We start from the raw sequence: 27296 nt of genomic DNA on the forward strand, positions 1-27296 counted from the left end.
TTGACTCCTTTCAGCCGTATCCAGCAGCCAGAAGTCAGTAAGCATGGCTGCTTACGGGTATTGTTCCGCTTATGAGAACAGCGAATGAAGTGACAGTGGCTAAATGACTTCCTGTCAGGGAGACAGAAAGACACCCTCCTCTACGAAACATGAAGCCCTCTCGACTGACCTCGGTGCTGGACACACACAGGCTCAGAGACATACCTGGAGGAGTAGGTTCACTTGGCTATGACTGACTGATGAGCTATAATATAATCTACACACACTATAATATGAGCAAACACATACTAGCAAAGTGACTGGAAAAAAGCAAGCCTGCCAGGATTACCATCTCCTTCCTCAGCTCAGCTCTAAGGAGTGGCTCCCACAGGGCCAGCTATACTCACCTTGCCACGGCACACCGAGCGCACACATTCCACCAGCTGCCCTGTTTCCAGCTGGAAGGCCCGACAGCGCTTCATCTCCTGGTCCCACAACTTTACAGCTCCTCCTTCCTTAGTCCTAAAAAAACAAAACAAAACAAAACAAAACACTGCATAAAGAGGCACTTACCATTGCCTCAAGACTTCCCTTCTAAGCACTCTCAATACCAGCACTGATGGTATGACTACCTAGGCCCAGTAGAGTTCCTAAATTGTCTTCAAATGCATACATATGGAGGAAAGCAAGTGTAATCCTCAAAGCCAGTATGTTTTTATTAGCCTGCTAATAGAGTGTTTCACAAATCTTGCCTTCCCTCTACAGGTCCCTCCTTTTTGTCCTCCCTTTCCCCAAGAGCTGCTATGAGTAGCATTTACAAGAGCCAAGTCACAACAGCTTTTTGAGAAGTATAGCCTAAGGTTTTAACTGTTAGTGGTTCTCTTTGCTACCCTCTTAAAAAGACCTCGGACTGTCCTGCAGAGCTGACAGACTGATCTAATACAGAAAAGAGAGAGGCACCACAATTGGCAGAGGTTTCTGTCATTTTGTGGCAAGAAAGTAGCAAACAAGTCCCCAAGAGGGACCTTTGCTTACGGTCGTTCTTTTCCGCCAGTCACAATAAGCCCATCTCGGAGGGTGGTGTACATTGTAAAGACAGGACCTGTGTGAGCCTTGGCCACCAGCCGGATGAGGAAGTGCTCCTTCCAGACATAGACATCTCCATTGATGGCACCAGTAAAAGTAAGGTTGTTCTGCAAACAAAGCACACCTTGAGAACCGGGAACTCACTGAAGGGTTCTTCAGACACCGGCTTCTTTTGTGGTTTGAGATTAATCTTCTTTATTTTGAATTATGCATTTGTATGTGTGTGTTTGTGTGTGCGTGTGTTTGTGTGTGCGTGTGTGTATGTGCAGGTGTCCAGGCACATAAGTATAATTACCTATAGAAGCCACAGGCTTTGGATGCCATGGAACCAGAGTTATGGGCAGTCATAAGATACCGAGTAGGTGCTGGGAATTGAACTAAGGTCCTCTGGAAGAACAGTAAGTGCTCTTAGCCACTGAATGGTCTCTCCAGCCACACTGGCTCCTTTGCTGAGAGGATAGGCCAAGCATTATCAGTCTGATCCAAATTAAGCCAAACAGATTTGCAGAGAACATGGAACATGAGACAGTCACCTGGCTTTGTAATTTACTTGCTAATTTGTTTGGACATTTTTGTATCCCTATTGTGCGAAACTTTGGAGGATCAGCAGGAGACAGAATACCACAGGCCACCATAGGGGAGGGGCCAACTCCAACCAGAGAGGAAACCTGACTAGGAAGTGGACACATCAGACTTGAAACACCAGGAGCTGCCTTACATATATGCCAGAAGTTTCTACTGAGGTATTGGTGGAGGAGGGGGCCAGGAAGAAAAAGGACCACTCCTTGAGAGTGGAAATTATTCCTAGCATCTGCAAGGGTTGCCTAAGCAGTGTGTACTCTGGTGTCACCTGCCCTGGGTGTCACCCCTTCATGGTTGCTCGCTGTCAGTTTGGATGGATTAAAAATCATCATGGAAACCACTTCTCCATGTTTCTGTATTTCTAGAAAGGACAATGTAAATGGGAGACACCCAGGATGTGGATGTCAGGATCCCATTTTCTGGGGTGTCAGACTGAATAAGGAGAAAATGAGCTGAGCACAAGAGTTCATTTCTCTGCCTCCTGACTGTGGACACTACATGCTTATGCTATGCCATAGTGTCTCTCCTGTCATGATGTTCTGATCTTAACACACCAGCCACAATGGACTCTTCCTTGGTTAAGTTGCTTTTCTTAGCTATTCTGTTATAGCAATGAGAAAAGTAATACTTTTGATTCAACATTTTGAGAACAACAATAACAACAACAACGTGTAAAATGTAGTTAATTAAGGGATTTGCCTTTGCAAGAACAAGGTCTTGAGTTCAATCCCCAAAACCTAAATTTTAAAAAGCCTGGTGTGGTATGTGCTTGTGTGTCATTTCGAGGACCTAGGGACAGGGAGATAGATCCCTGAGGGTCATTGGCCAGCCATCCTAGACTAACTAACAAACTTCAGGTTCAGTGGTAGACTACTTTGATGGAGCAAACACCACCCATAGTTGCCCTTTGGTATTCACACTTGCACATATCCACCAGCACACTGACAAACACACATGTGCACATGTTGAGATCTATTCACCTACTGATGCTAAGGATAGGTAACACTGATTACTAAAAGCTTCTTAATCGAAAAAAGTAGAAGTGGCTTTCTTGTTGATTTTAGCTTCTTGGCCAATCCCTTCCCCACCATCCCATGCCCATGCTTAAGGGATTCAGGACACTTTTTGAGGAAGTATCTGTTGGAACTCACAGCACCAAAAGCCACGGACAGCATCGTTTGCATCTTGGCAGCTTCCATAGACCCGATGACCCCTTTCTTGTACAGCAGAGCACTTCCTGCCAGAGTCCAGAACTTCATATGTTTGACTCCAACAGATACAAATTGTGTGTCTGAGTCAGGGCGAAATTCCACCACAAATATTCGTTCCAGGTGGCCCCCTCGGCTGGCAACCTTGGTACCTGTGTGGATGACAGAGTCCAATGATACCAGTCCCCTTTCTGTTCATGGACCAGGGCAGGAAGTTACAGCCAAGGCTGGTCTTACATTCACTCCGAATAAAGTCAGTGCTCCTTTAACTGTATCAGATTCCTCTCAGACATCCCAAGGAGGCCATCTATCAGTGTCTGGGGAATTTCCAGAGAAGTGGGTGCTACTAACCCTTACCCACAAAGTCACGACTAGAGTAGGAAATGACTGTGGTCAATGAGGTGGAAGCTTCTAGACAGGTAGAATTGATCATGCCCACATCTTCCTCATCCCAGATCTATTCACCCCAGCATGCCCCTCCTGACTCAGGGTCACTTGGGCTCAGATTCTTCATACACCTTTTATTTTCTTCTTTCCGCTCAAGATTCCCTGCATTTATTAGCTTTAACCTCAGCATTCCTTTTCAGTTTGTGGGCTTTAAGTTTAAATTTTTTACTTTTTATATTTAGTTACTTGTTTTTCTTACTCCATATTCTAAATGTCTTCTGTGTCTCACTGAGCCTTCATCTTGAATCTGAACTCCACTTGAAGAACAACCCTGAACATCTTAACCTCTTTGCTCTGCCCTCAGCTTCCTCGCCTGTAGTTGGACAGCAATAGTACCTGCTAAGATGCAGTGAGAAGCTAAGAATGGATGCAGGGGACATGCTTGGTCATGGTGACCATTCCACATTGGTGACTAACTTTACCATTCCTTTGGGTCCTTTTAAAACCTCTGGGTTTCTATTCCTTTTGCCTGCTTTTAAAGACTCTTTTTATACTTTTAAATCCTTAAAGTTTGCATTTTTATTTTAGACTTGTTACTTTTTCTTCAAGGCTCTTTCCACATGCTCAATGTTTCAGTTCCAGTTTCTTCTCCCCATCTCTATTATTTATCTAGATCTTTTTCTTCTGTTCATTTGTTTTCATGATTGCTCTCCAGGATAGCAGAGGTTGTGTTGGTAGTGGATTTTGAATGAAGTTGGCCCACCCTTTAGCTTCAGATACTCCACAAAGGAAGCCTTTTCTAGGGGAGGCTGTGTCAGGAGAGGCCCTCTACTTCATACAATTATCAAAACACAGCAACTGAAAGTCATCACAGTAGTAACAGGTACCCTCTTTACCTGAGACTTTAAAAACCTATGGGTGCCGGGTGGTGGTGGTGCACGCCTTTAATCCCAGCACTCGAGAGGCAGAGGCAGGCGGATTTCTGAGTTCGAGGCCAGCCTGGTCTACAAAGTGAGTTCCAGAACAGCCAGGGCTACACAGAGAAACCCTGTCTCAAAAAACCAAACAAACAAAAAAACCTGTGGGCTCCAAAGATAACATAAACTAAGTTTGAAAGCAAACAACAGACAAGAAGAAAAGTATTTGCAACTCTTGTGTCAGGATTAACATTAATGATCTATAAAGACCAACAAATCATTGTCTCCAGGGGAAACACCTTTTACCAGGCAGCAGTGTAAGTGGCCAATAAGAGATCCAAAGAGGATCAGCCTCACCAGCTATGGAGGAAATACAAAATTATAATGAGAGCCATATTTAAACCACTGGTTTTCTCCTCTTGTTTTAATATCATAGGAATTTTTCATTGTGAGACAGTGACTTAGTCTCTTGTCTGTTCAGAAGAAGTTACATAAATATATATAGGACCTGAAACACGTGTTGTACATAAGAGGTCCACTTAAAGTCATTATTATGTAATAATATAAAGTATATATTAAGTATTTTATTACTCACACATGTGCTCTCTAAAATGACCCACTAGCAACTCAGGAATGCACACTATGCTCTTTACTGATAATACAAATGTATATATGTGCTCCCCCAATATGTTCTATTTATAGGAAGGCAGGACTTGAAGGAAAAAGTACAACACACTAGAGAAGGGAAGAGAAGCCATGTCCATTCAGTTGTGAAGAGATAGCAACTGGTTAGAGCCCTTCTGTATAGATTGACAGACACAAGGAGACCACCTTCCAAGCTTCTCTCCTCCTGGGAGCTCATCAAAAGATCTGACTTTTCTAGTACTCACTTCCCTGGGAGGTCAGAAAAGCCTCAGATAAGAAGAATCTAGACCTAAGGCTCGAGTAGGCCTCGTGAGCTAGAGGGACAAGTAGGGGAGGTCAAGAGGGAGCAGGAGCTTGAAGATGGGGACAGGCAGGGGCCATGGCCTCACTCTTCTCTCAGGAACTGCAGCTAGAGTCAGCAGCCTGAGCAAAAAGGCACCTGGAACAGAACTCTGCCCCATAGAGAGAGGACTTTACGAAAAGAACTAACAGTGGACAGGCTTCTTGGAAAGTGATGGGGGCTGTGTGTCTTTGGAGATCCCCATGTAAAAGGAAGGAAACCTGCCAGAAAAGAACTGCAGGATTCCTGTGAGTTGGTCCTGCAAGGTAGGTAAAAGATGTGCCTAGCCCTTCCAACTCTGAGATGCTTCAAGGCTGTAAGGTAGGAAACTCCACTTCTTTTTTTTTTTTTTTTTTTGGTTTTGGATTTTCAAGACAGGGTTTCTCTGTATAGCCCTGGCTGTCCTGGAACTCACTTTGTAGACCAGGCTGGCCTTGAACTCAGAAATCCGTCTGCCTCTGCCTCTCGAGTGCTGGGATTAAAGGTGTGCGCCACCATGCCCGGCTGAAACTCCACTTCTTATCAGCACGGTCTGGTTGATTCACTGACTACCTGGTATCACAAACAATCAATCTGCATCCCAGAGAGATGGGTTGTGGGGGACACTTGAAGATAGTGAACTGTCAACAAGAAGATGGTGGCGTGGTTTTCTAAAAATATTGTGGGTCAGGCTGACTCCCAGTGCAGTGTAAGGAGACTTATCCTTAACATTTGTCAGCCACTGGCCTCTCTTAAGTCAGGCTCAAGAAAGATGGCATTTTTTTCCCTCAAAATGTAAACATCCGTTTAAAGCCCTTCTTCCCTCCCCTTCCATGAGAAGATGAGGAGATAATGGGATTCTCGAGTCCCAGATTGGAGCCACCTCTCTACTTGCCTGCTCAGCGTGTCCCAGATATCAGCTGCAGATAGACCTCATTATTGCCCTTACTAATTGGATCTGCTTTTGCCAAGGCCAATGTGAGGATATACTTTGAAAATTGCATATTTCTAATTGTAAAACAATTACAAATTTAGTAGCAGCTAGTGTGTGTGTGTGTGTTGGGAATGAATAAGAAAAAAATCGTTAATTATACTATAAACCAGTAGCTCTCAACCTTTCTAATGCTGTGACCCTTTAATACAGTTCCTCATGTTATGGTGACCCTAACCATAATATTGTCTTTGTTGCTACTTCATAACTACAATTTTTCTACTTTATGAATCATAATGTAAATATTTGTGTTTTCTGATGGTCTTGGGCCACCTCAGTGAAAGGCCACTTCACCCCTAGAGGCATCTTCACCTACAGTGATTAAGGTGAATCCTCATTTCAGAAGTATTAATGCATAAAAAGACCTGAACAGCTAAAATTTGCTTTTGGTGACTATTAGTCACTTCAGTTCTAATAAGGCAGCCAAGGTAAAACAATTGGAGCAGAATACAGAGGCCACCAGAAAGAGCGCTGAGGACAGTGTCTGGGTGGGAGGTGGTGATGATGCACAGGGACAGTGTTAGCCTTCTCCCAACATACCCGAAGGTCCTTCACTAGCCACCACAGTCTCCTGAGCTGCCTCCAACTGGCCATGAATGGGAGGGGGGAGGTGAGGGGGAGTAGAGTGGGTCTGAGAGTAGCTCACCAAGGCTTGTGCTCACCTTGCAGCAGGACCCATGAGGGAGGGTTGGGAAAGGCAGTCTGGAGCTCCATCCCAGCTCACTCTACAGGGGAGCCCTGTAGAAGCAGCATGAAGCCCAGCGTGTTACCTTCTTGCCATCTCCAGACAGTGATGGTGTGCTCTGGATCCACGCCCACAGACACCAGGAGCTTCCCGGTTGCACTGAAGTTGATGTAATTCACCCCCTTGGTGTGGAAGCACCGCAGCATGGAAAGGGTGTGTTTGGTCATTGCATCCCAGATATGAATTGAAGGTGTTGTCCCTGAGTATGGGAGGCATGAAAGAGATGGTGGTACCTCAGTGTCTGTGTTCCATCAGAGGCCTTTCCTCAGACAGTTATAGTGAGGGTGGCATAAGAGACATCTAGTCTGACTTGGCCAACGAAAGACACTGAGGAATTTGCTGCTGAAGGCCGAGCATATGGGTATTTATGTCTGACATTCTTGCAGAGGGAACTGGTGAGTTTCTATTTGTATCTGTAGCACATCCAGATATAACCAGCAAATGACACATTGGCATGACCTTGCTGTGTGGATGGGAACTGTCCCGGCTGGGACAGCCTTACCTGTGCTCTCTGTGGTGTCACCTGCAATGGTGGGCAATGACAATGAAGAAGAATCAAGGGAAACAATAGCAAAGTAAGTCTTGTTCCTATCAGTGCAGCTCTCAGCCCCAGCCCAGAAGACTCCAAATGATGGATTAAAATGGACATGGCTTTGATGAGAGCAAGCAAGAGATTCTTTTGTAAGGACTTCCTTTGAGAAGACAAAGTAAAAACAAAAGCAGATGACTTCACAAATGTGCCAGTTTACATTTGTGGCAGGCAGTGTCTCAGGGCAGGGAGCTGGCACACATGCTGCAATACATCCTTGCCAAGCATAACTGTCAGGCTTTGAGACATGGGACTCACTTACATCTAAGGGTCCAGTCTGCAAGGAAGAGGACCATCTATTTGTTTAATTATCAGGCTTTGGTCTTATTTTATGGCCCCTCAGCATCACTGGTCACTACATGTATCAACAGAAGTTATGTAGGTGCTATATTTTAAAACTCAAGAAAAAAAATCAACTGAGACATCACCAAGAAAGGGCCTAACCTGCTCATCTCCTGAAAGTGTTCATAAACCAGTGGTCTATATAGCCACAAGAACAGCAAGAAGCCAGTAAGGAGCCCTACCTATCTGGCTGGTAGCCACCACATTTCTGTACTTTGGGTGCTGATTCACTGTGAGGCAGAGGATGTCATCCGTGTGCTCCAGGTAGAAGCTCTGGCTGCCTAGAAAAGAGGAACCATGGGAGGTGAGTAGTGAGATCCAAGGGCTATCACAGAGCGGGATTGGGAACTCTGGATATGTCTGATAAAAGATTGTGCTTTTAGAAAAGCCAAATTATTGTTTTCAGAATTATCATTTTCAGAATAGCCTCGGGGCTATGGGGGACTGTTTAAAAATAATAATAAAATCACATGCTCTGATGTCGGTCTGGAAGGACAAAAGCTAGTGCCCACAATCTGCTTTAGCATTTCCTATTTCCTGTGTGGGTCCAGCACACAGGCCAAACACAAAGCCTTCCAGAGACTAAGGGGTGAACTTCATCGCTCTTCCCCTTGGTACAAGATCATCTTCCCAACATCTGCCCCTGCTCTGAAAGAGGGGCGGGGTGCTGAAAAGAACGATGCTGAAGGTGATGCTGCGCTGGGCAACGTGGCTCTAGGAGAACCATGTACAGAGTCCCCGTAGCAGGAATCTACCCACCTGGGTGCCCGAATGGCACAGGTCAAAGCTTTATCCTAAAGTCAACATAGTTCACATGACATGGAAGGAAGTATTTTCCCATCTATTTCGGTGTGTTTCCAGACTTCCTAAAGGCCTTTTAAAACCTACTCACGGGCTGGTGAGATGGCTCAGTGGGTAAGAGCACCCGACTGCTCTTCCGAAGGTCAGGAGTTCAAATCCCAGCAACCACATGGTGGCTCACAACCATCTGTAACAAGATCTGACTCCCTCTTCTGGAGTGTCTGAGGACAGCTACAGTGTACTTATAATAAATAAATAAATAAATCTTTAAAAAAAAAAAAAAAAAAAAAAAAAACCTACTCACATGCCCAAGTGGCAGTGTTGATAATGAAGGGGATAGTACTATTAAAACCATGGCATGTGCCTAAAAAAAAAAAAAAAAAAAACTGAGAAAACATGAAAAACCTCAAAGCCTTCCTACCCAAAAGGGAGGAAAATCAAAATGACTCAGTGACTACATTCAAATCTAGCCATGAATTACTGGACTCAGCGAGGAACATGAGCTATGAAGCTGGGAAGATAGAGGCTGTTATATCTGATCTGGTGGTGAGGATGTGGATGTGAGTCTGTTACACACTCTCTGCTTGAAATGTTTCCTTTTCAAGCTTTATTTTCTTGTTGAAATCATGGAAGAGGGTGCTGAGTACTTCTATTGATGACTATTTCTGTGAATACTGCTCCAGAGTCAAAACAAGCTGGGTCCTGTGGCATCACTTCTAACTCTAACACTTGGGAGACAGAAGCAGGAGCATCACCATTCTAAGAGATGGAAACTGGCTCCATTTGCTTTACTCTCAGTCTCACTTCTGTTTCCCCCCTGGCTTCTCCCCACTCTCTTCCCTCTCACTGCAGAGAAGCTGGCAGAAGCACAGGTAACTCCTGCCATGGTCAGTCTAGGTTGAGGCTAGGAAGGTAAGAGGCCTGGATCCAAGAGCTGAGTGGGCGAGGCTACCTGTGGAGAGGTTCTGCACAATGCCAGCTGCCGCAGTGTGGAAAATGATGTCGGCACCATCGTTAAGGTAATGCAGGTTGTTGCGGCAGTCAAATCCTCGGTAGCCAAACACGTGGTCCAGAGCCAGCTCCTGCGCACACAGTTAGTCATCCTTACAGGTTAACAGTAGAGGAACAATGCCACGCTGCACATTGCATGAGTAGCCACATTTCTCACAGGAACATAATGGGAGGCCGATATCATTCAATGAAGATACTGGACCAGATAAGGATGAAACACAGCCCCCCTTTCCAGTCCACTGAAATGTTAAAAACAGTGACTTTCCCTAAATAAACTAACACGACTTTTACGTTCTTCAGGTGAGTCACAATGTGCAGGCTAGGTGGCCTCCAGTGGTCACTTAGAAGTCTCACATGTATGCCCTGGCAGATATTCACTCCTTAGCTCAGATGAATAATGGTTCAGAGACCACCATGAGCAGGTCCCATAAGCAGCTGTGACTGCTGTCAAGGCTGCTGGGTGAGCTGGGGTCATGCCTGATGGGTTGGTTATGATTTGTCCCACAAAGTTTCTGTACATTTGAATTTCCCCAGCAACTAGACAGTTCTCGGGATTCGTAGTTTTCTCATTTGTCACATCCTCTATGCCAAAGAGCAGTGGCTGATTCAGATCAACCCTTGATTCCATTCAACATACTTGTACTGAACTCCTCCATGCCTGGCCCTGTGTTAGCTCCAAAAACAAGATTTATAGAGGGTGGGTCCTACTTCTCCAGATTCCCCAATTTTGGCCCTATGGAGCTAGCCAATTGCAAACATCACATTATAGCTCCTAAAATGCAGTCATCATCTTTCACTGTCTTTAAGGTAAAGCCTAAACTCCTTGAGCTGGCACAAGACTTACCCCCTACACAGCCATCTTCTGAGCATACTGGGTAAGCTGATGGACACTTAGCCCATTGATCATAGGACTTTCTATCTATCAACTTGTTTTCTAATGTTCCTTTCACCTGAAAATCCCTTCTCTTCCTTTCAACTAAATGAGTCTCTACACATCCTTAGATTCCTTCAACGTGTTTCCCAGGAATGAATGTAATATGGGACATTATCCTGAATACAGTAGCCAATTGAACCAAGAATGGTCAGGCAGACAGTCTTCTGGGAATTTAGAAAAGACATTGATGGGCTCAGTAGATTAACTACTTCAGGAGTTGTAAACTCAGGTGCTAGGAAGCACTAATATTTCACTGTGTTTATGACAGCAGTTCAAGAATTTCTTAGAGAAAAACTATTTTAGGTACCCCTGAGCCTCTGCTTGACAGAAGAGAGGCACCAACTTGGCTCATGATGGCTCTTGTACTGTTCGATCCTGTCCAAAGTCCCATACCAGTTGTATTTACTAACTTGAGCTATCTTCCAAAATAAATATTAAAAAAAAATTACTTTCCAGAAAACAAACTTGTGGCAGCAGTGAGAATTTATGGTCTGCCAGCAGAGGGAAGGCAGACAAGTGTGTGCTGAGGCCTATGGAACATGGGTGTGGTGGAGGTGGGTAGGAGGGCTCTGGATGACCATAAATGAAGGTCCCATAGAGGCAACCCAGAAAAAGTTCTGGAAGAACTACAGTGTGGGGGAACTAAGAGGTTCTGCATCCAGGCTGCAGAATTAAAACACAGGACTTCACAGTTCCAGACCATGGGAGAACATTAGGTGGTGAGCTTTAGTTGCAGGGAACTCATAGGTCATGAGCTAGCAAGGCTACTCTGGTTGAGGTTTTCAAAGCATGAACAAGACTCTCACTGGCAGTGTGAGACCCTTTTGGGTATTAAAGTCAGGACAACGCATAAAATATTTAAACTTTGAAGAGAGGATGTTGGGCTGTGGGTCTATGAAAACAGCAGGCTCACTGGAGCAGACCCTCGAGTCTCAACTGTAGGCCCAGATTTGCCCCCTCACTGGACTGGTGATCTTGGTAATGGGTCCTATGAGCTGCTTGATCATCCTTCCACCATAGATCCCTCATGTGCAAAGGAAAGCAACAGTCTCCACCTCTCTCTGACAAGTGGAAAAGAAACAGACAACACCTGGCACTGGGGCAGAAATGAGATGAGCGATGTGTGCTACTCACGTCCTTCCTATCTGTAAAAAAGGAGCTGAAGTCCCAGGAGGCAGAGTGCCTAGGACAATGGCCAGGTTTGAGGGGCACAATGCTTTTATAGTTAGTGATGATTTAGGTAAGGCTGAGGGAGAAGGAATGTGACCCAGTGTTGGTCCCAGAGATGGGACAGGGGATACAATGCATACAGAATGGAGATGGAGACAAGAGGGAGCCAACAGACCCCATCTGGGCTCATTTGCCAGGATGTATTCTTTAAGTCAGGCAAATGTAGATGTCCCCTGGCTGTGTCAGAGCATCGGGAATCAGACGAACATGCATGATGGCTGAACCTCCTCACCTCAACCAGCTTCTTTTTCTTGGTGATGTTGTTCTTCTGGAGTTTCTCGGGCTGGGGGGCTGCACGGCTAACGGGTGGTCTGAAACAGAGGTCAGAAGCAGCACAGGGTTGAATAAAAGGCTGCTGGCCCGGCAGCTAGCTAAAGCCAGAGCCAGGGAGGTCCTTGCTTCTCTTGCTTCTCAGACGACATTCCCCCATGGGATGTTCAGTCCAGCTTTCCTCTCTCACCCCATTAGAAACAATACCTTGAAATATAAGCTGTTCCAATGCAATGTGGGCCTGGGCTCACAGGTCATAAACTAAGCACTTTCAAAGCATCAGGTCCCACTCCCCCAATACCTAACAGTATCCTGGGACCCAAGAAGAATCCTTGGCTAGAGGGACTCAATTTAAAGCTAAGGACAAGTCTATGTTTGCAAAAGAAGTGGTCACGCTTCCTGACCTCACTGGCCATCTCTCCAACAGGTGGTCAAAAGCCTAGCCTGCTGTGTAGCAGGACTTAGAAAGCAAGCTGTGGAATAGGCTCTGAAGCTGTGTGTAAAGTATCTGGCTGGTCTGGCCACAGAAAAGGGCAAAAGGAAGAACGGGCTGAAAAACCTCATCCCCCACTCTGGTCTGCCACTCAGGGTTATGGTCCACATCAAGCTGCTGTCACTACACCAAAGTTTGCTTTTTCCTTCTACCTTTTAGTGAACGATACTCCTAAGTTTAGCTAAGAGAGTTTACTAAGAGGAAACCCTAAAGGACTCCTGTACAAGTAGGCCAGTTGTTGGCCACAGTGGGATCCCTTTGGTCAGACTTTTGCAATTTTAGCATGGGAGGAAGGAGTTCTGTAGTAATTCCTGTCCCAAGTCCCACACCAGCAGTCAGTGTTCTAGGGAAACACAAAGAGAAAGAATTACCTGGATCCCCTTGGAAGCAGAAAACAAAGGCAAGTAAGAAACTTAGTTCAGGCTAGGGCAGCACCAGCAAGCACCTCACTCATGCACAAGCAAGTACCAAGTGACCAGACATTCCTATGTAGTACAACCCATGCTTCCACAGCATGCCAGCCAAGAGCTAAAACAGAAATGAAAGAGTGCACCAGGCTACACGGTTACCAAGTCATACCCTGGCGTCTTTGGGCAGACTGTACTAATTGTCTACATGGTGGGAAGAGAAAAGGAGGCCTTGCCAATGCTTCCTGCACGCTTGGTTTCACGCCTGGGGAGTTTGCTTAGTTTAGAGTGTACTGGGGAGGGACTCATTGTCAGGAAACAGCATCCTCTTGGATGACTTGAACAAAGCACAGTGGGTGGCTTTGTTCCCAAATTAATTTTGACTCATAATTTAGCCTAAGCTCAGGTTTTTCAGTAGGTCAGCTTGTCAGCTGGAATAGCTAATGGATTTTTTTGGGGGGTGGGGTGGGGCAGGGGAAACAAGGTACCTTTATTTTTCTCAGAAATTCTTCAATCAAAACAAATTATGTAATCATAAGTGATAATTGGACCAAATGGTATTAAAATGGAGAGAAAGGACATCTCTGTAAATAACACCCCCAGCTGACATTGTTACCATCAAATTGAGCAAAATCCCAGGATTGTGGCATGCCAGTTCAGTTCCCTCAACAGACATTTCCTACACTTTCATTATCACTTCCCAGGACATCTTCTCTTTCTCCTGTCTTAGTGGGACTTTCAAATAAAATCTTTGGGTTTCTTCTTTTACCTAGGAATGTTGAAGTATATGACAAAAGCAAGCCAGGGGTGCAATGGGAGCAAGAGTGTGCTAGATCTACCACATAGGTCAGAACTTCTGATTCAACACAGGGTTGAATGGTTCCAGAGTACACACAAGTTATATAATATACAACATATTATACAATATAGAGTATGCATACAAGTGCAAACACTGTGTTTATACATATATACATGAAATTGTATATATACACACAGAAAGGCAATTTGATGCCTTTGGTCATCTTTATTTTCAGTTAAGGAAAAAAAAAAAGCCCCAAACTCTAAAAACCAAAGCAGTAAAGCAGTCTGAGAGTTTGTCTTTCTTCACAAGCACAGTCTAGAGCTGCATTGTTTTACAACTGAAGGCAAGAGGAGCAATGGGAAGAAACCTGCATCAGGTAGCGTCTGCCCTTTTCAGGACCAACCCTTCTCATTTGTTCATGGATTCCCAGTGACATAGCACTAGGCATTCACTGAACACCTGAGCTTCTTCCAGAGTGCTGTGGATACTTACTTGACAATTCCCTGCCTCCAAAGGAAAGCAAGTTAAAACACAATACAAGTATTAAAAGCCTCTTCCCAAGCATCTATAAACAGCGTTTGAAATATCAGACGTGGGAGGAGCTGCCAAAAACTTAAAGCACAGATACATGCTGGTGGGTTAGCACTTTCAGCATATCCAAATCCTTCTCGATTTAGATCCTACTGGAAATGCCACGCTGAGAAACTCTGCCGAGGTGGAATGAACAGAGAACACAAGAACGTTCACTAACTTTTTCGTCTAATATACTCTTTACAGTTGGTTGGCTGTTTTGGCTCAAGGTGGGGGAGCCAGGAGCACAGCTAGTGTTTGGGAAGGGACTCAACAGATTTAAGAACTGCAGAGGTGATCGGGATGGCAGGATGTGAGGGTGATGGGGGCAGAAGGAACCAAGACACAAAAGAAAGGAGGGCCTTGAAATGACTCAGGGCAAGAAGTTTCCATGACAGGAAAGATGCTAAGGGAACTAACTGTTCCTGAGAGAAAGCAAGTGGGCTGATTCTGAGAGGAGGACGGACAGGAGACACAGCTGCCTTATTCTTGGGTGAAGTACTGCTGAAGATCTGTCTTATGTCGGCATAAGAAGGATGGGAGGCTCAGCACAGTGCCGATTCTTCTTTCCATTGGCCTGGCTGCTGAAAGGAAGCTATCCTGACACACAGCCTTCCTCATGAAGGCCCCCAAGGGAGGCTAACATGCCTTAATATTCCTTTCTATTTCCTTCTTCCCTCTAAAAGCTGCTAGGCTGAGAGATCCCGAAGGAGGCTTGAGTAGAGCACACTATGACCTGAATGCATAAGAGACCAGAGTTGCAGTCCTTAGGAAAGTTCCTGCAGCCAGGATGAGCCACTGTGCAAGCTGAATAGAAAGTAAGGTTCTGAAAAACAAGAGGCTGTGGGGTAGGAAGGTTAGCGTCCCCTCACTACAGAAGACAGGTTTGAAGGTTTTTAGTTTTTAGCTGGACAGTGTGCAATGTTGAAAATAGTCCTAAGAATTTTTCCTTAGGAAAATTGGTTCAGGTATTAAAATGGCTCTAAGAATAATGCCCCAAAGATAGGATCCTGCGATTCCATGAACCCCAGACAAAGGACAATATTTATAAATATGTAGGAAAGGAGGCACATTTCAGAGAGGGGGTAATTGAGGGATGTGGAGAGAGAGAGAGAGAGAGAGAGAGAGAGAGAGAGAGAGAGAGAGAGAGAGAGAGAGAGGCAGACAGAGGACACAGAGAGAGACAGACAGAGACAGAGACAGAATGAATATATCTACCATAATCTCAATGTTTCAAGATTAACTCAGGTTTAGAGAAAGTCTCCAAAATTGTGGGAGCTATTTATTATCAAAACATTCTATCACGTCTGTTCCTATGCCTTCCAGAACCATCTAGAGCAGTGGTTCTCAACCTTCCTAATGCTGCCACCCTTTAATATAGTCCCTCATATAGTGGTGACTTCAACCATGAAATTATTTTTATTGATACTTCATAACTTTTTTGCTACTGTTATGAGTTGTAATGTAAATACTCAATATGCAGAATATCTGATATGAGACCTCTGTGTAAGGGTCTTTCAACCCCCAGCAGCATTCTGAACAGGAGCCAGCCTGCAGTGGATAACAGGTTGTAAGGGGAAATCTTGACTTCAAATGGGCATGGGAGCTTTGAACAATTCTAACCTAAACTAACTGCAATTTGACCTGCACAATGGTAGTAGCTAGGCTTCTCCCGCACTTTACCTCTGGAAAAGCCTCACAGCTCTACCATGCCTAGCAGTTTTAATTATATAAATTGTAAGTTCCATATAGAAGTCAATGCTTTGCTTCAAACCAACATAAAAAGCCCTGTGGTTTGTAGAAAGAAAACCATTTACAGAAACATCATTAAATTCAATTAAAAGTCAACTATGCAGGTTTTTGGTGACCACCCACCTAAACATAAGCCTCAGAAATGATCAATTTTAGCATTTCAGGGTTTAATAGATATTTTAATTTTAGTTTATTCCACCCACCTTAAAAAAAAAAAAAAGCAAGAGTCTGCTACATTCTACTTGCTCAGAGTAGTCACTGAGAGCAAGGGTTTTTTTGTTGTTGTTGTTGTTTGTTTGTTTGTTTGTTTTCAGACTGTGGGATGAAGTGAGAAAGGAGAATTGAGCACAGGGAGAAAAGACTCAGCCTGCTTATGTAAAGTCTCTTTCCCACCACAGTATTCCATACTACCAAGCTCTTGAATGTTCCCTCTTCACCAATGGAATGGGAATGCTGGACTAAAGGCTCTTCCCTCCTAGTGGGGCACAGCCAGATCTCAATGCTCCCTGTTTATTGGACTAAGGATTGCTGGAGAGAGGATTTAGCAGTCCCCAGTATGACCTATTCTGCAGCACTTGTTTAGAAAGGTTGTCAGGTCTTTGCAACAATACAAGTTTAGAGAGCAGCTATTGACAAAGCAGGACAAAGGGCCTCTGTGAAGGCCATGGAGCTCAGGAGGCTGCTCACTCACAGTTGACATGATCTGATCATGGAGGAGAGCCTTGTCCTGCTTCACCTCTCCTCTGGCTAGCTTGAAATTCCCACACAGCTACTGATTAAAAGAGACACTTTTTTTTTTTTTTTTTTTAATTGGGGGCAGGTTCTCTCCTGAGATTTCCTTCTCCAAACATAGCATAAAAGCTTAGGGGAAAAAAAAAACCTAAGATTGTCTCTATATGGTTATTTGCTTTAACTCAAGGAAGTGTGTCTAATTTTCCTATATTTTTTAACACTGCCAGTTATGAACATGTTCTAGCATGCTCTTTGTTCCATCACAAATTGGCTGGCAAGGCATCTTTGTATGTAAATTAGATATATGATAACTCAAATTTGTTTATTTTCAGTTCCCTTTGCCTTTTGTGACACAGACTTAAACCAAACAAACATTTCAATTTCTTTTTTGTATTTTTTATTGATTATTTTATTCATTTACATTTCCAATGTTATCCTCCTTCACAGTTTCCCCTCCGCAGACCCTCTATCCTACCCCCTTTCCTCCCTGCTATGAGGAAACTCTAATGTGTATATGATATGGATAAAAACTACTGTTTAGCTAAGCAGTCGTCATGGCCAGTTGGAGCATCCTCAGCTTGTGCATGGCTCACCTATCTCCCATAACCACAGGAGCCAATGAAATGAAAGTAAAAGCAATGCTAACAAAGATGGAGGACTGACGTATACACTTACTCATTCAAGAAGCATTTGCTTGCTCTTTACTATGTGCACAGCACTGTACCAGCTGCCTACTATGTGCATGGCACTGTACCAGTTACCTACTATGTGAAATGTACTATGCCAGCTACCTATATGGTAGTACTATGATAATTAACCTTCAGAAAGCCAAGAGTCCCATAGGAAAAGTCTGCATATAGTAGAAATGTCTCAGTGTTACAGATGAACATATTGAGGAATTACAGGAGGCAACCAATTTGGGGCAGAAACAAGAAAACAAAACCAGACTGGAGAGACAGATCAGTGGTTACTTGCTAGTACCGCCTTTCTGAGTACCCGGCTTGGTTCCCAGCACCCGCACATCACAGCTCATGTGGCCTATAAATGCAACTCTAGGGGGTTCTAACACCTCTGATCTCAGAGAACACCTGCATAGTCACATGCAGATACACCTGATTAAAAAAAGTAACAACAAACAAACAAACAAACAGACAAACTCCCAATAGCATTTTTTTATAGTATACGCAGTAAACATTCTGTTATACAGGTATCCCTTGCCAGTTAGCAGGTAAAGACACTGTTATTTTTAAATGCTCATAGTCGGGGCTGGTGAGTAGGCTCTGTGGATGAAGGCCCTTGCTGCTGACTCTCAAGTCTGTGTGTGACCCTCATACTCACATTGTGGAAGAAATAGGGCATGTTCCATAAACACATCAAACACGCACGTAAATGCAAAACAAGACAAAGTCTGATTTTAGGATTGGCAAAGTTCCTTGTTTTCCTCAGGAATATATGCCATAGACACTAAGAGTGAATATGTACCTAAAATATTAATATAAGAGAATACTTACAGGTTCTTTTTCCATAATCCCTGCTAAGACTAATTCTTGCCCTGCCACCTCAGTGTTATGGGTACCATTCTTGGATGAAAGCAAGCTGGGCTTAGGAGAAGGATGCTGTTATTTCTGAGGAGGGACCAAAAGAGCTAACCTAAAGCTAAGCCCTATCTGCAGTCTGTTTTAGGTTGCCATGACACTGTTCCAGAGAACTCATACTTTAATAAGCAGACTCAGCCCATTAGGAGTTTGGCTTCTAGAGACTCAGGCTGTTTTATACCGACAATCTCAAGAAGAAACAATTCACAGTGTAAAATTTATTCCTCAGAAATGAATGGCATATCCACCTTACCACCCAGATATGAGCCCCACCCCAGCATTCCATGCAGTAAGACCTCAACAGACACTGCACAGCGACACCAATACCCTGTCAGTCCTCATGGAAACTGACTTGTAAAGGGGGGTCCCTCTCTAATGTCTCTCCCACTATGGCTGTCAACACCATGCAGCCAATGAACTACAAACCTCTGCCTTTTTCCTCTTAGTAAGCACTTTCACCTCTCATGTGTCATCAGCCTGTCACTGCTGATTCGCTAGCAAGTTATTTGCTCCTGCTGGCTGATGAGACTCAAGGAGGGTGAGCTATCTTTGTGGTAGATGGCAGCTTGCAAAGTGACAGCTTTTCCTCAGCTCATACAAAGGAGGAATGGGAAACAGCTCATTTGGAACACCCCCAGGTCTAGGGTGGGTACCTAAACCCTATGTAAGCAAGGAGACTGTCTCTTATATGAAAGTTGTTAGCCCCCTCTTGTTGCTAGGGACAGGGAGAAGGGTAAGGGAGAAATGGCAAGTCCCAAAGAGGGACACTGTGGAGAACCTGAATTGTCTACAGGGTCTGCTGGGATTATGGAAAGATAAGAAACTGACAGCTAAGATCAACTCATTATAGGGATTGCAAGGGACTGGGTGAGAAACCCGACAGAGAAGAGGAGCTACCTAGTCCCCAAAAATCCCTATTAAACACCCATTGTCACACATTCCTTAACAAAGGGGACAAAGGACAGCCCCACTGAGATGTAGCCTGAAGGCAAGGGCCTTTCCACTTCAAGACTTGCCTTCATTGCTTTAACTGGTCTGGGAAGACTTTCTGTGCTGTAGATAAAAGCACCTTGAAGAAGGGACATTTTGTTTTCCTTACTCTATTGGCCTTTGCTCTAACTGGAGAGTTCATCTAGTCTGCTGTGGCCACTGCTGACGCCTTTGCTGATAGTAGAACCTGCTTCTCTGAGCCTCTGATGGGGAGTGAAGTCCAGTCATTCTTCAGTAATGTCCAAGGCCTTCAGCAACAGATAGGAACTCCTAAGTACCCAGCCTCAAAGACCAAGTCACTGCTGGGCTCTGTCTTTTCAGTGTGCGACATTCATTGTTGGACTACTCTGACTACATTGTGTAAGCCAATCCAATAAGTTCCTCTTTAAATGTATATTCATTCTTCCAGTTCTGTTCCTCTAGAGGATACTAATGAAGCTATTCTTGTCAGGTTTGCCACAACAATGAGAAAAGTAATATAAAAATGCTTTTCTATTATAATGTAGTATTGTATTATAATATGATATACAATTAAATTTTTTAAAAAAAACTTCTTAGAAAATAAAGTGGTTATTGATACACCCCTTCACTCTCTCTCTCTCTCCTCTCCTCACCCCGCCTCTCACATACACATACACACACACACCAGTTGAGTATCCAGACCAACTCTATCTGATCAGAGCCAGTGAGAGACTCAGCAGGTAAACTGCCAAGCCCAAAGATCTGAGTTCAACTTTCAAGACCCACATGACAGGAGGCAAGAATTGGTTATTACAGGTTATCCTCTAACCTGCTCAGTGGCACAAGTATACCCGCCCTCCACACAAATAAATGAAGAAATGCAAAAACATTAAATGTATTGGAGATCTTAGCAATTAAAATAAATGCCATAATTGTATAAGGTTTAAGCATTGCAAACTTTGCTACTTCATCCATTTTTTTTACAAGAAGAAATGCCTTTTTCAGGCTAGAACAAAGCAAGAAAGGCTGGCAGCAGCCCAAGACCTTTGTGAGCAAAGGAAACTGTGCCTTAGGTCAAGCAAGATTTTGATTTGTGGCCACAGGTTATACAGCTTCTGGGAGAAGAACACAAAGAAGGTTGGGCTGAGCCTGCCTTAGTCACAGGTGATAAGGACCTTAATAGCACTAGAATATAGAAACAGTGTGCAGAAGCAGAGAGTGAGAGTCCTCGATCCTTTATTTATCCTTGGTTAGATCATCAACAGCTATCAGACTCAGTGCTTATTAATTAAGAGTCTTGAAAAGAGTGTAGGCTTCCCATACACGTGCAGAGAGAAAAAAGAGTGCCAATTTTCATAAAACAGCCAAGGCTGTGCTCATGCTCTGTTTTTACCTTCAAAGTAGGCTTCTGTCTGAATGATGGGTCCAACTGAATACAGTAAATAAAAATCTCTATTATCATCATCTTCCACACAATTTAGATTTTTAAACATTTCTGTTACTATTTTTAAATGTATATGGCATTTTGCCTGTATGTACGTTCATTGTATGTGTTCCTGGTGCTCACAGAGGCTAGAAGAGGATGTCACATCCCCTAGAAGTGGAGTTACAGATAGATGTGAGCTGCCATGTGGGTGCTGGGAATCAAATCTGGGTCCTGGGAATCAAATCTGGGTCCTCTACAAGAGCATCCATCTCTTAGTCACTGAGCCATCTCTCTAGTTTTAATACCTGTGCTAAACAGTAGGCACTTAAAAATAAATGGCTGGTGGGAGGGAAAAGAGACCAAGGGGAGGCCAACCAATAACAGGCCCAACTTGAGACTCGTCCCATGGACAAGCACCAACCCCTAACACTATTAATGGTATTCTGTTATGTTTGCAGACAGGAGTATGTTGTCCTTCAAGAAGTTCCACCCAGTAGCTTACTCAGACAGGCACAGACACCCACAGCCAAACAGTGGATGGAGCTTGGGAATTCTTGTGGAAGAATAGGAGGAAGGATTGAGGGCCCCAAAGGGAATAGGAACTCCACAGGAAGACCAACAGAGTCTACTAACCTGGCCCTGGGACTCTTAGAGTCTGAACCACCAACCAAAGAACATACACAGGTTTGACCTAGGCTTCCGTGCACATATGTAGCAGGTGTGCAGATGGTTTTCACGTGGGTCCAAGACAATGGAAATGTAGGCTATTCCAAAAGCTGTTGCCTGTCTGTGGGATATGTTCTTCTAGCCTTGTTTGGCCTCAGTGGGAGAGGAAGCACCTAGCCTAGCAGAGACTTTAAGTGCCAGGTGGGGCATTTGAATTTGGGAAGTGGTGGGGGAGGATCACTATGCACTCAGAGGACAAGGGAATGGGGAATGGGGGAAGAATTGTGGGAGGCGGTGACTGGGAGGGGGCCAGTGAGTGGGATGTAAAATGAACAAGTAAAAAAAAAATGGCTGGCTTAAGGACATAGTAAGCATAAGGACCCAAGTTAAATTCCAGAACCCATGTAAAAGCTGTCAATTTTCAGTTAACAAGAGCAGTTAAGGGAGAATGTTTTTAGTATTGTGTACCCTTCCCACAGCTCGTGCTCTTCTCCTCCCAGTAGCCCGTTATGGACAGCATCCATAGGTTCTTCTAGCCTTTCTGCTGCTGACTGGCTTCAGCAAATGGGAGGAATGTGGGAGGAGAAGGTAACTGGGCAGAGGCTTCATACAAGGTTGGGGCTGCCTGAAGGAATCCAAGTGAAAGAGCCATATGGTAAGCTGGGACAAAACTGAAATGTGATTGGCATATTTCACATTTGCTAAGTGTGGCCCAGTATTCTCTTCAGAGCAATCATTATTTTTTCCTCAATTTTCTCACTTCCCAAAATATTGGAACTGAAAGTCATATGACTTTTGAAGCATAAAAGTCACAATATGTTAGAAGATGCACAAGAAGGCATCATGTAGTCTCACAGCTATTTAAGGTCAAATATCTAAATGTAATTAGAAACAATCCATGGCTGTCTTAGAAACTTAAAAAGTCAGTTGCTTCCAAATGACTGATGCAAACTGTGCAGCTGCCAGCCGGCATGTTAATCCTCAGTATGACAGCTGCTGCACTCTTCTCAGAGGGCAGGGTGGGAAGGGATTCAGTTAGACTCAGATGCCTGGAGCAGCTGCTCCATGCAAGTAAAGGTCCTTGCATGGAGCAGCTGCTCCAAGAACACACCTCTCTCTGTGTTCTGGTGCGGGTCTCTCTCACTTTCACTGGTGTATGTCCTTCTCTAGGTACACACCACAGGGACAAGGAGAGATCAGCAGGGCTTGAAGGAGCCAAAGGAAGGTTCTGGCCTTAAAACTCCCAGAGAGAAACTGCCACTACTTAATGCCATGCTACTGATATTGGAGGAGCCACCTCCTTCTTTCCCCCCCTTTCCCAGGAGGCTAGAACTCATGAAGCCTGCTTTTCTCTTTCATCTGAAAACCAAGTTGCAACACATGATGTATTGTCACTCCTGGCTCCAGGGCCTCAGCCCCTGCTCCTCCACATTCTCTCTCATTGTGGCTTCTCACTAATTTCCTGAAGGCACCACCTGCCCGTTACTTCCTGTCTTCTGTGGTCACAAGCTGCCTAGTCTTATCTCTGAGGTCAAGCCCCCTAAAATTACTGACCAGGATGGGGGGACACTGCTTGGTTCAGATTCTGATTCTAATCCCTATAGGTTAGCTGGTTGCTGGGCCTGCTCAGCTCCCAGCATGGCATGCAGCGGCTACTGTCTCTGGTTAAAACCCCTTTTAAAACTGAGGCTGTCAAGTGTTTTTTTGTTTTGTTTTGTTTGTTTGTTTTGTTTTTAAGTTATCAAGGAAATTGCTGTCTACAGAAAAGGCTTGATTCTTTTCTCTGGACCCTATACTTAAAATGGTTTTGTTTTTCACATGTTTTCTTCACTGTATTTAAGGATGAATTATTTTTTAAAGTACCAGTAGATAAGTACTTGCTCATAATTCTATGAAGTTTTTTTTTTCTTGGTTTTAAAAAATAAAGATTCAATTTAATGTACCCTAACATATAGAAACTCCTCAATATGGAACAATAAAATAAAAAAGGTGTGTTCAAAACCTTAATCTTAAAATGGAAAGCTGTTGGCCTCCTCATCTCCCATCTCATACTAAATTAGGCCTCATGATTTTTTATACAGCTGTGCAAAGAGGTCATGAGATGATGAGTGGTTGTGTGGCCATGGGTTACACCTGAAGCAGATGTGGGACCAGGGAATTAGCATGGTGGTTCCATGGCTGGCTCTTAGTGAGTGGTGTGATACATCGCTGAGTTTTATAGAACCTGCTTGAATACTCTTGGAATGATGGGTAAGCCGATTCTACTGACAATGGGATGCGAAATTGGAGAGGCTGAATACTTTATTTTTAAAAAGATTTAACCCAGACCAAATATCTTTCTCAGATAGATCAGTTAAGTGGCAGGACTATTTCCCTATTCCTGCATTTATGTGTGTGTGCTTATTTGTTCAGTTGTTAGGATTAAGTCCTTTAAACATTATTTTCTCCTTGTAGTCACTTTCAGAAAAGGAAACTATATTTTAAAAATCATTGCCAAAAATTTATCTTTTCAGCAAAAGAAGATGTTCTGTTAGCACTGTAACATGTAATATAGATGGAAGAGGAGAATTAGGGCTTTTCTGCCTCATGCATCGTGCCAACAACACACCTACCATTGAGCATCTAACCTTAAGGCTGTCAGTAAACTGAGGCAAGAGGTTAGATCTAAAGCCACATCTTAAGAGTAAGTGGGGAGCATCTTGTTTACCACATAGCTTTATTAGGCAGATGGCTTTGTCAACAGCAAACTCTTGAGTTTCTCAGCATACAGTGCGGTGCAGAGGTCATTATGACCATTCAGCCTACTGCAAGGAAAAGAACCCACAGACGACTCTCCAGAGTTGGGTGAGATCTCTGAGATTCTCTTCAGATTTTAGTTTTTATTCAATATTTACTCTTCACAACTAGGAACATAGTCAATTATATAATTATTAACTTTGTATCTTAAAATTATACAATATTTGGTAATTTCTCTCATCAATACTTGAAACTGTGAATCAAACAGATACAAAATAGCATTAGAAGCCCACTGTCTATTCAACAGTGTTCAGGGTGACAAAATCAAGCAGGTCAGGCCTAGCAATTACAGCCCCCCCCCCCCCCCCCCCGTGCAGTGAGGACACAGTAAGAGAAAGCACATCCAGTGACATAGTGTCAAAGAAAACAGGTCAGAACGGAAGGCGAGTCTCACAAATCCCACCCACTTCAAAGTCTGCCCTGCTCCTGCCCTGCTGGTCAATACGCTATCTTGTTAATTGTGCATTTGGAACATCCTTTGAGGCTCCCTTGCTTCCTCCCCTAGTGAGGGAAGCCTAGTCCAACCAAATTTCCTATCTATCAAATTATACACAATAACTAATCTGTATTGGCCAATTTCCTTCAACTTAAGTCTGTTTTAAGACTCTAGGCAGATAATAAAGGTCCCACTTTGGCATAAATTAAAGGGGGGAATAAAATGAACTCTAGTTCAAATCGGTTTGCTGTCAGGTACAACAAATGCAAACAGACCTTGCAAATACCATACCTTTCTTCCATGGACACCTCTTTTAGCTGCTGGTGTGGTTTGGTGCCTTCCATTTCCCTGATGCTCACAGCATAGATCTTGGTGGTATAGTCAATGGCTTTCTCTCTAGCGACATCACTGTCATAGCCTCAAACAACAGAAAGAGATTGGGGGTATGAGATGGTTTTCAAGTGTTCAGGAGGATACCAGAAAAAAAAAAAGTACCATCATAATGGACAACACATGGCTGATTGGGGCTCACCTCCATCTTCTTCTGCATCTGTGTCTGACTCCTCACTATCAACCAGCTTGCTCTCCTGCGTCCCCACAAATTCCCTGGTCCAGATCATCAAGGCTGTGTCAGCACCTCCTACAGTGAGCAGCACAGAGTCATTGTGTAGCCACCTCACATTGGTAACGTGTGCGCTGTGCCCCACATATTTCTTAAATCTTGCATGCTGTCCCTGCAAATAAAGCCAAAAAGTGGCAGTTACCAGTCAGTGCCTAATCATTCCTGTTGTCTTTGCTGTTATCTAGGATGTAACAAAACTGTTCATTTTCAGTTTTCTAATTTTGCTTGTATCATGACAATACATGCTCCATGCAGGCCGTGAATGGTCTCCCCTTAAGACTGGCTCACAGTAGGTCTTCAACAGGTATTTTTGAGGTGGATTTGAGAGCTAAGAAAATATAAACCATTTGTTTCCATGTCTCTCTGACATCAAAAGAGTCAGGCCCGTAGGTTTTTTGTGAATTCCTGATTGACACTTCTGTAGCCACCTCGCACAGTGGTTTTTTACATATAATCCTGGCAAGGATAGAAGGCAGCAAGGGACCTTAAGTAGTGTTTAAAAGAGCTTCATCTTGGAACCTGTAAAGCATCTCTAACCCAAAAGTCACTCAAAGAACTGTTCTAAAGTTAAAGCAAGCCCCTTTCCACTAAGTAAATCTAAATAAATATAATTCAGTTTTCAAATCACTACTGGAAGCTTTTGGAGTGTGGTGCCCAGGCTGCACCACTATATCAGCAGGTGGTGAGGGGGTGGAGGGTATGAGTGGCTGTCCCAGGGCTGTCCTGACAAGTGCTGGGAAGCCAATGTTGGCACCAGGAAGAACTTCCATTCTGGGCTCCTGAGACACAGAGTGGCAAAAATAGCTCCTGAGGGAGCCACTTAAAGAGGTAGTTTTTCTATCCCTCTGTGGCTCCCAGGGAATACCTTATGCAGTGTGGTAAACCACATGAACTCCCTGGCCAGGAGCCAGAAGCTGGCTTACCAGATGAAAACTTTAGCACACAACTGACAAGAGGCTTTGGACTGGTGTACTAGGAAGCCTGAAATAGCAAGACACATTGCAGGAAATGGGGCAGGCACTTGGGGCTGCGATCCTACAGATCTCTAGCTCTGGTTGACCTCTTCCTGTCACTTATTATATGTAAAACTACCTATTCCTCCCAAAAGCACCAAGAGTGAGAACAACAGACAAGCCAATAGGCAGGCAGTATTTCCAAGAGCTCTGTGATCCAGGAAATCTAATGCCCCCTTCTGGCTTCTGAAGGCAAGTGCACTCATGTACACACACACACACACACACACACACACACACACACCACTCATATACATACGTACACACACACACTTTAAAAAAAACAAAAATACATCTTAAAAGAAGAGAAAGAAACTAAAATTAAACAAATAACCTGAACAGACATTTTTCAAAGAAGTTTGTAGAGAGAGCTTTTTGTTTCAGGAATAAGAACTAAGGCATCATGTCTGAAGCAGGGTTTCATTACACAGCCCAGGCAGACCTTACACTTACAATACTCCAGGTCAGCCTATTGAGTGCTGGGATTACAGGCATGCAGCACCACATCTGATTCTGGCAGCTCCTTTTATAGCTCACTAACTGTGTCACATAGTGCTCCATGCTCATCCAGCCTCGATTCTGTAAAGCCCTATCTTCAAACACAGTCACAGTACAATCAGGGATACAGTGTGTTTGGAGAGAGGATTCATTCATTTCTTAATAATGAATTTGTTTAACAGACCCAGAGCACTGGAGAAGCAATTATATTATCCTACATAGTGTGCATTAATTGGGTAAAGGAAGTGAGTTAGAAAAACTAGATTAAAAAAAAAAAAAAAAAAAAAAGGAAGCAGGTATGGTGCTACAGGCCTGCAATACCAGTACGTGGAAGGCAGAAGTAGAAGGAATACAGCAAGTTCAAAGCCAGCCTGATATATGGGCAAAGGGCACGGGGAAGAGAAGGTTTAATAGACAAGAGAAGGTTTAATACCCCCTTGTCCAGTGGACTGGAGTTCCCGTCTTAGCACCATATTAGGCACTTAAACCACTTTTAACTTA

General features: G+C 43.9%; 1 protein-coding gene across 9 annotated transcripts in view; it reads right to left on the bottom strand.

The window, feature by feature from the left end:
- Positions 1–27296, bottom strand: part of Eml6 (echinoderm microtubule associated protein like 6) — a 283002-nt gene that overhangs the window by 9006 nt on the left and 246700 nt on the right. For 5 of the 9 annotated variants that reach the window (XM_017314517.2, XM_017314513.2, XM_017314516.2 and 2 more), the window contains 11 exons: positions 25195–25396; positions 24954–25080; positions 14231–14245; positions 12901–12909; positions 11999–12077; positions 9544–9673; positions 7973–8071; positions 6885–7058; positions 2799–3007; positions 1015–1172; positions 387–501 (listed from right to left, as the gene is read on the bottom strand). In XM_017314517.2, coding sequence (XP_017170006.1) covers positions 387–501; positions 1015–1172; positions 2799–3007; positions 6885–7058; positions 7973–8071; positions 9544–9673; positions 11999–12077; positions 12901–12909; positions 14231–14245; positions 24954–25080; positions 25195–25396 — 1317 coding nt within the window. The remainder of the gene's footprint in view (positions 1–386; positions 502–1014; positions 1173–2798; positions 3008–6884; positions 7059–7972; positions 8072–9543; positions 9674–11998; positions 12078–12900; positions 12910–14230; positions 14246–24953; positions 25081–25194; positions 25397–27296) is intronic. The other 4 variants (XM_017314515.2, NM_146016.2, XR_001779999.2 and 1 more) reach the window with 3 other exon arrangements.

Source organism: Mus musculus, chromosome 11 (genome assembly GCF_000001635.26).
Source record: "Mus musculus strain C57BL/6J chromosome 11, GRCm38.p6 C57BL/6J".
Classification (NCBI taxonomy): Eukaryota; Metazoa; Chordata; class Mammalia; order Rodentia; family Muridae; genus Mus; species Mus musculus.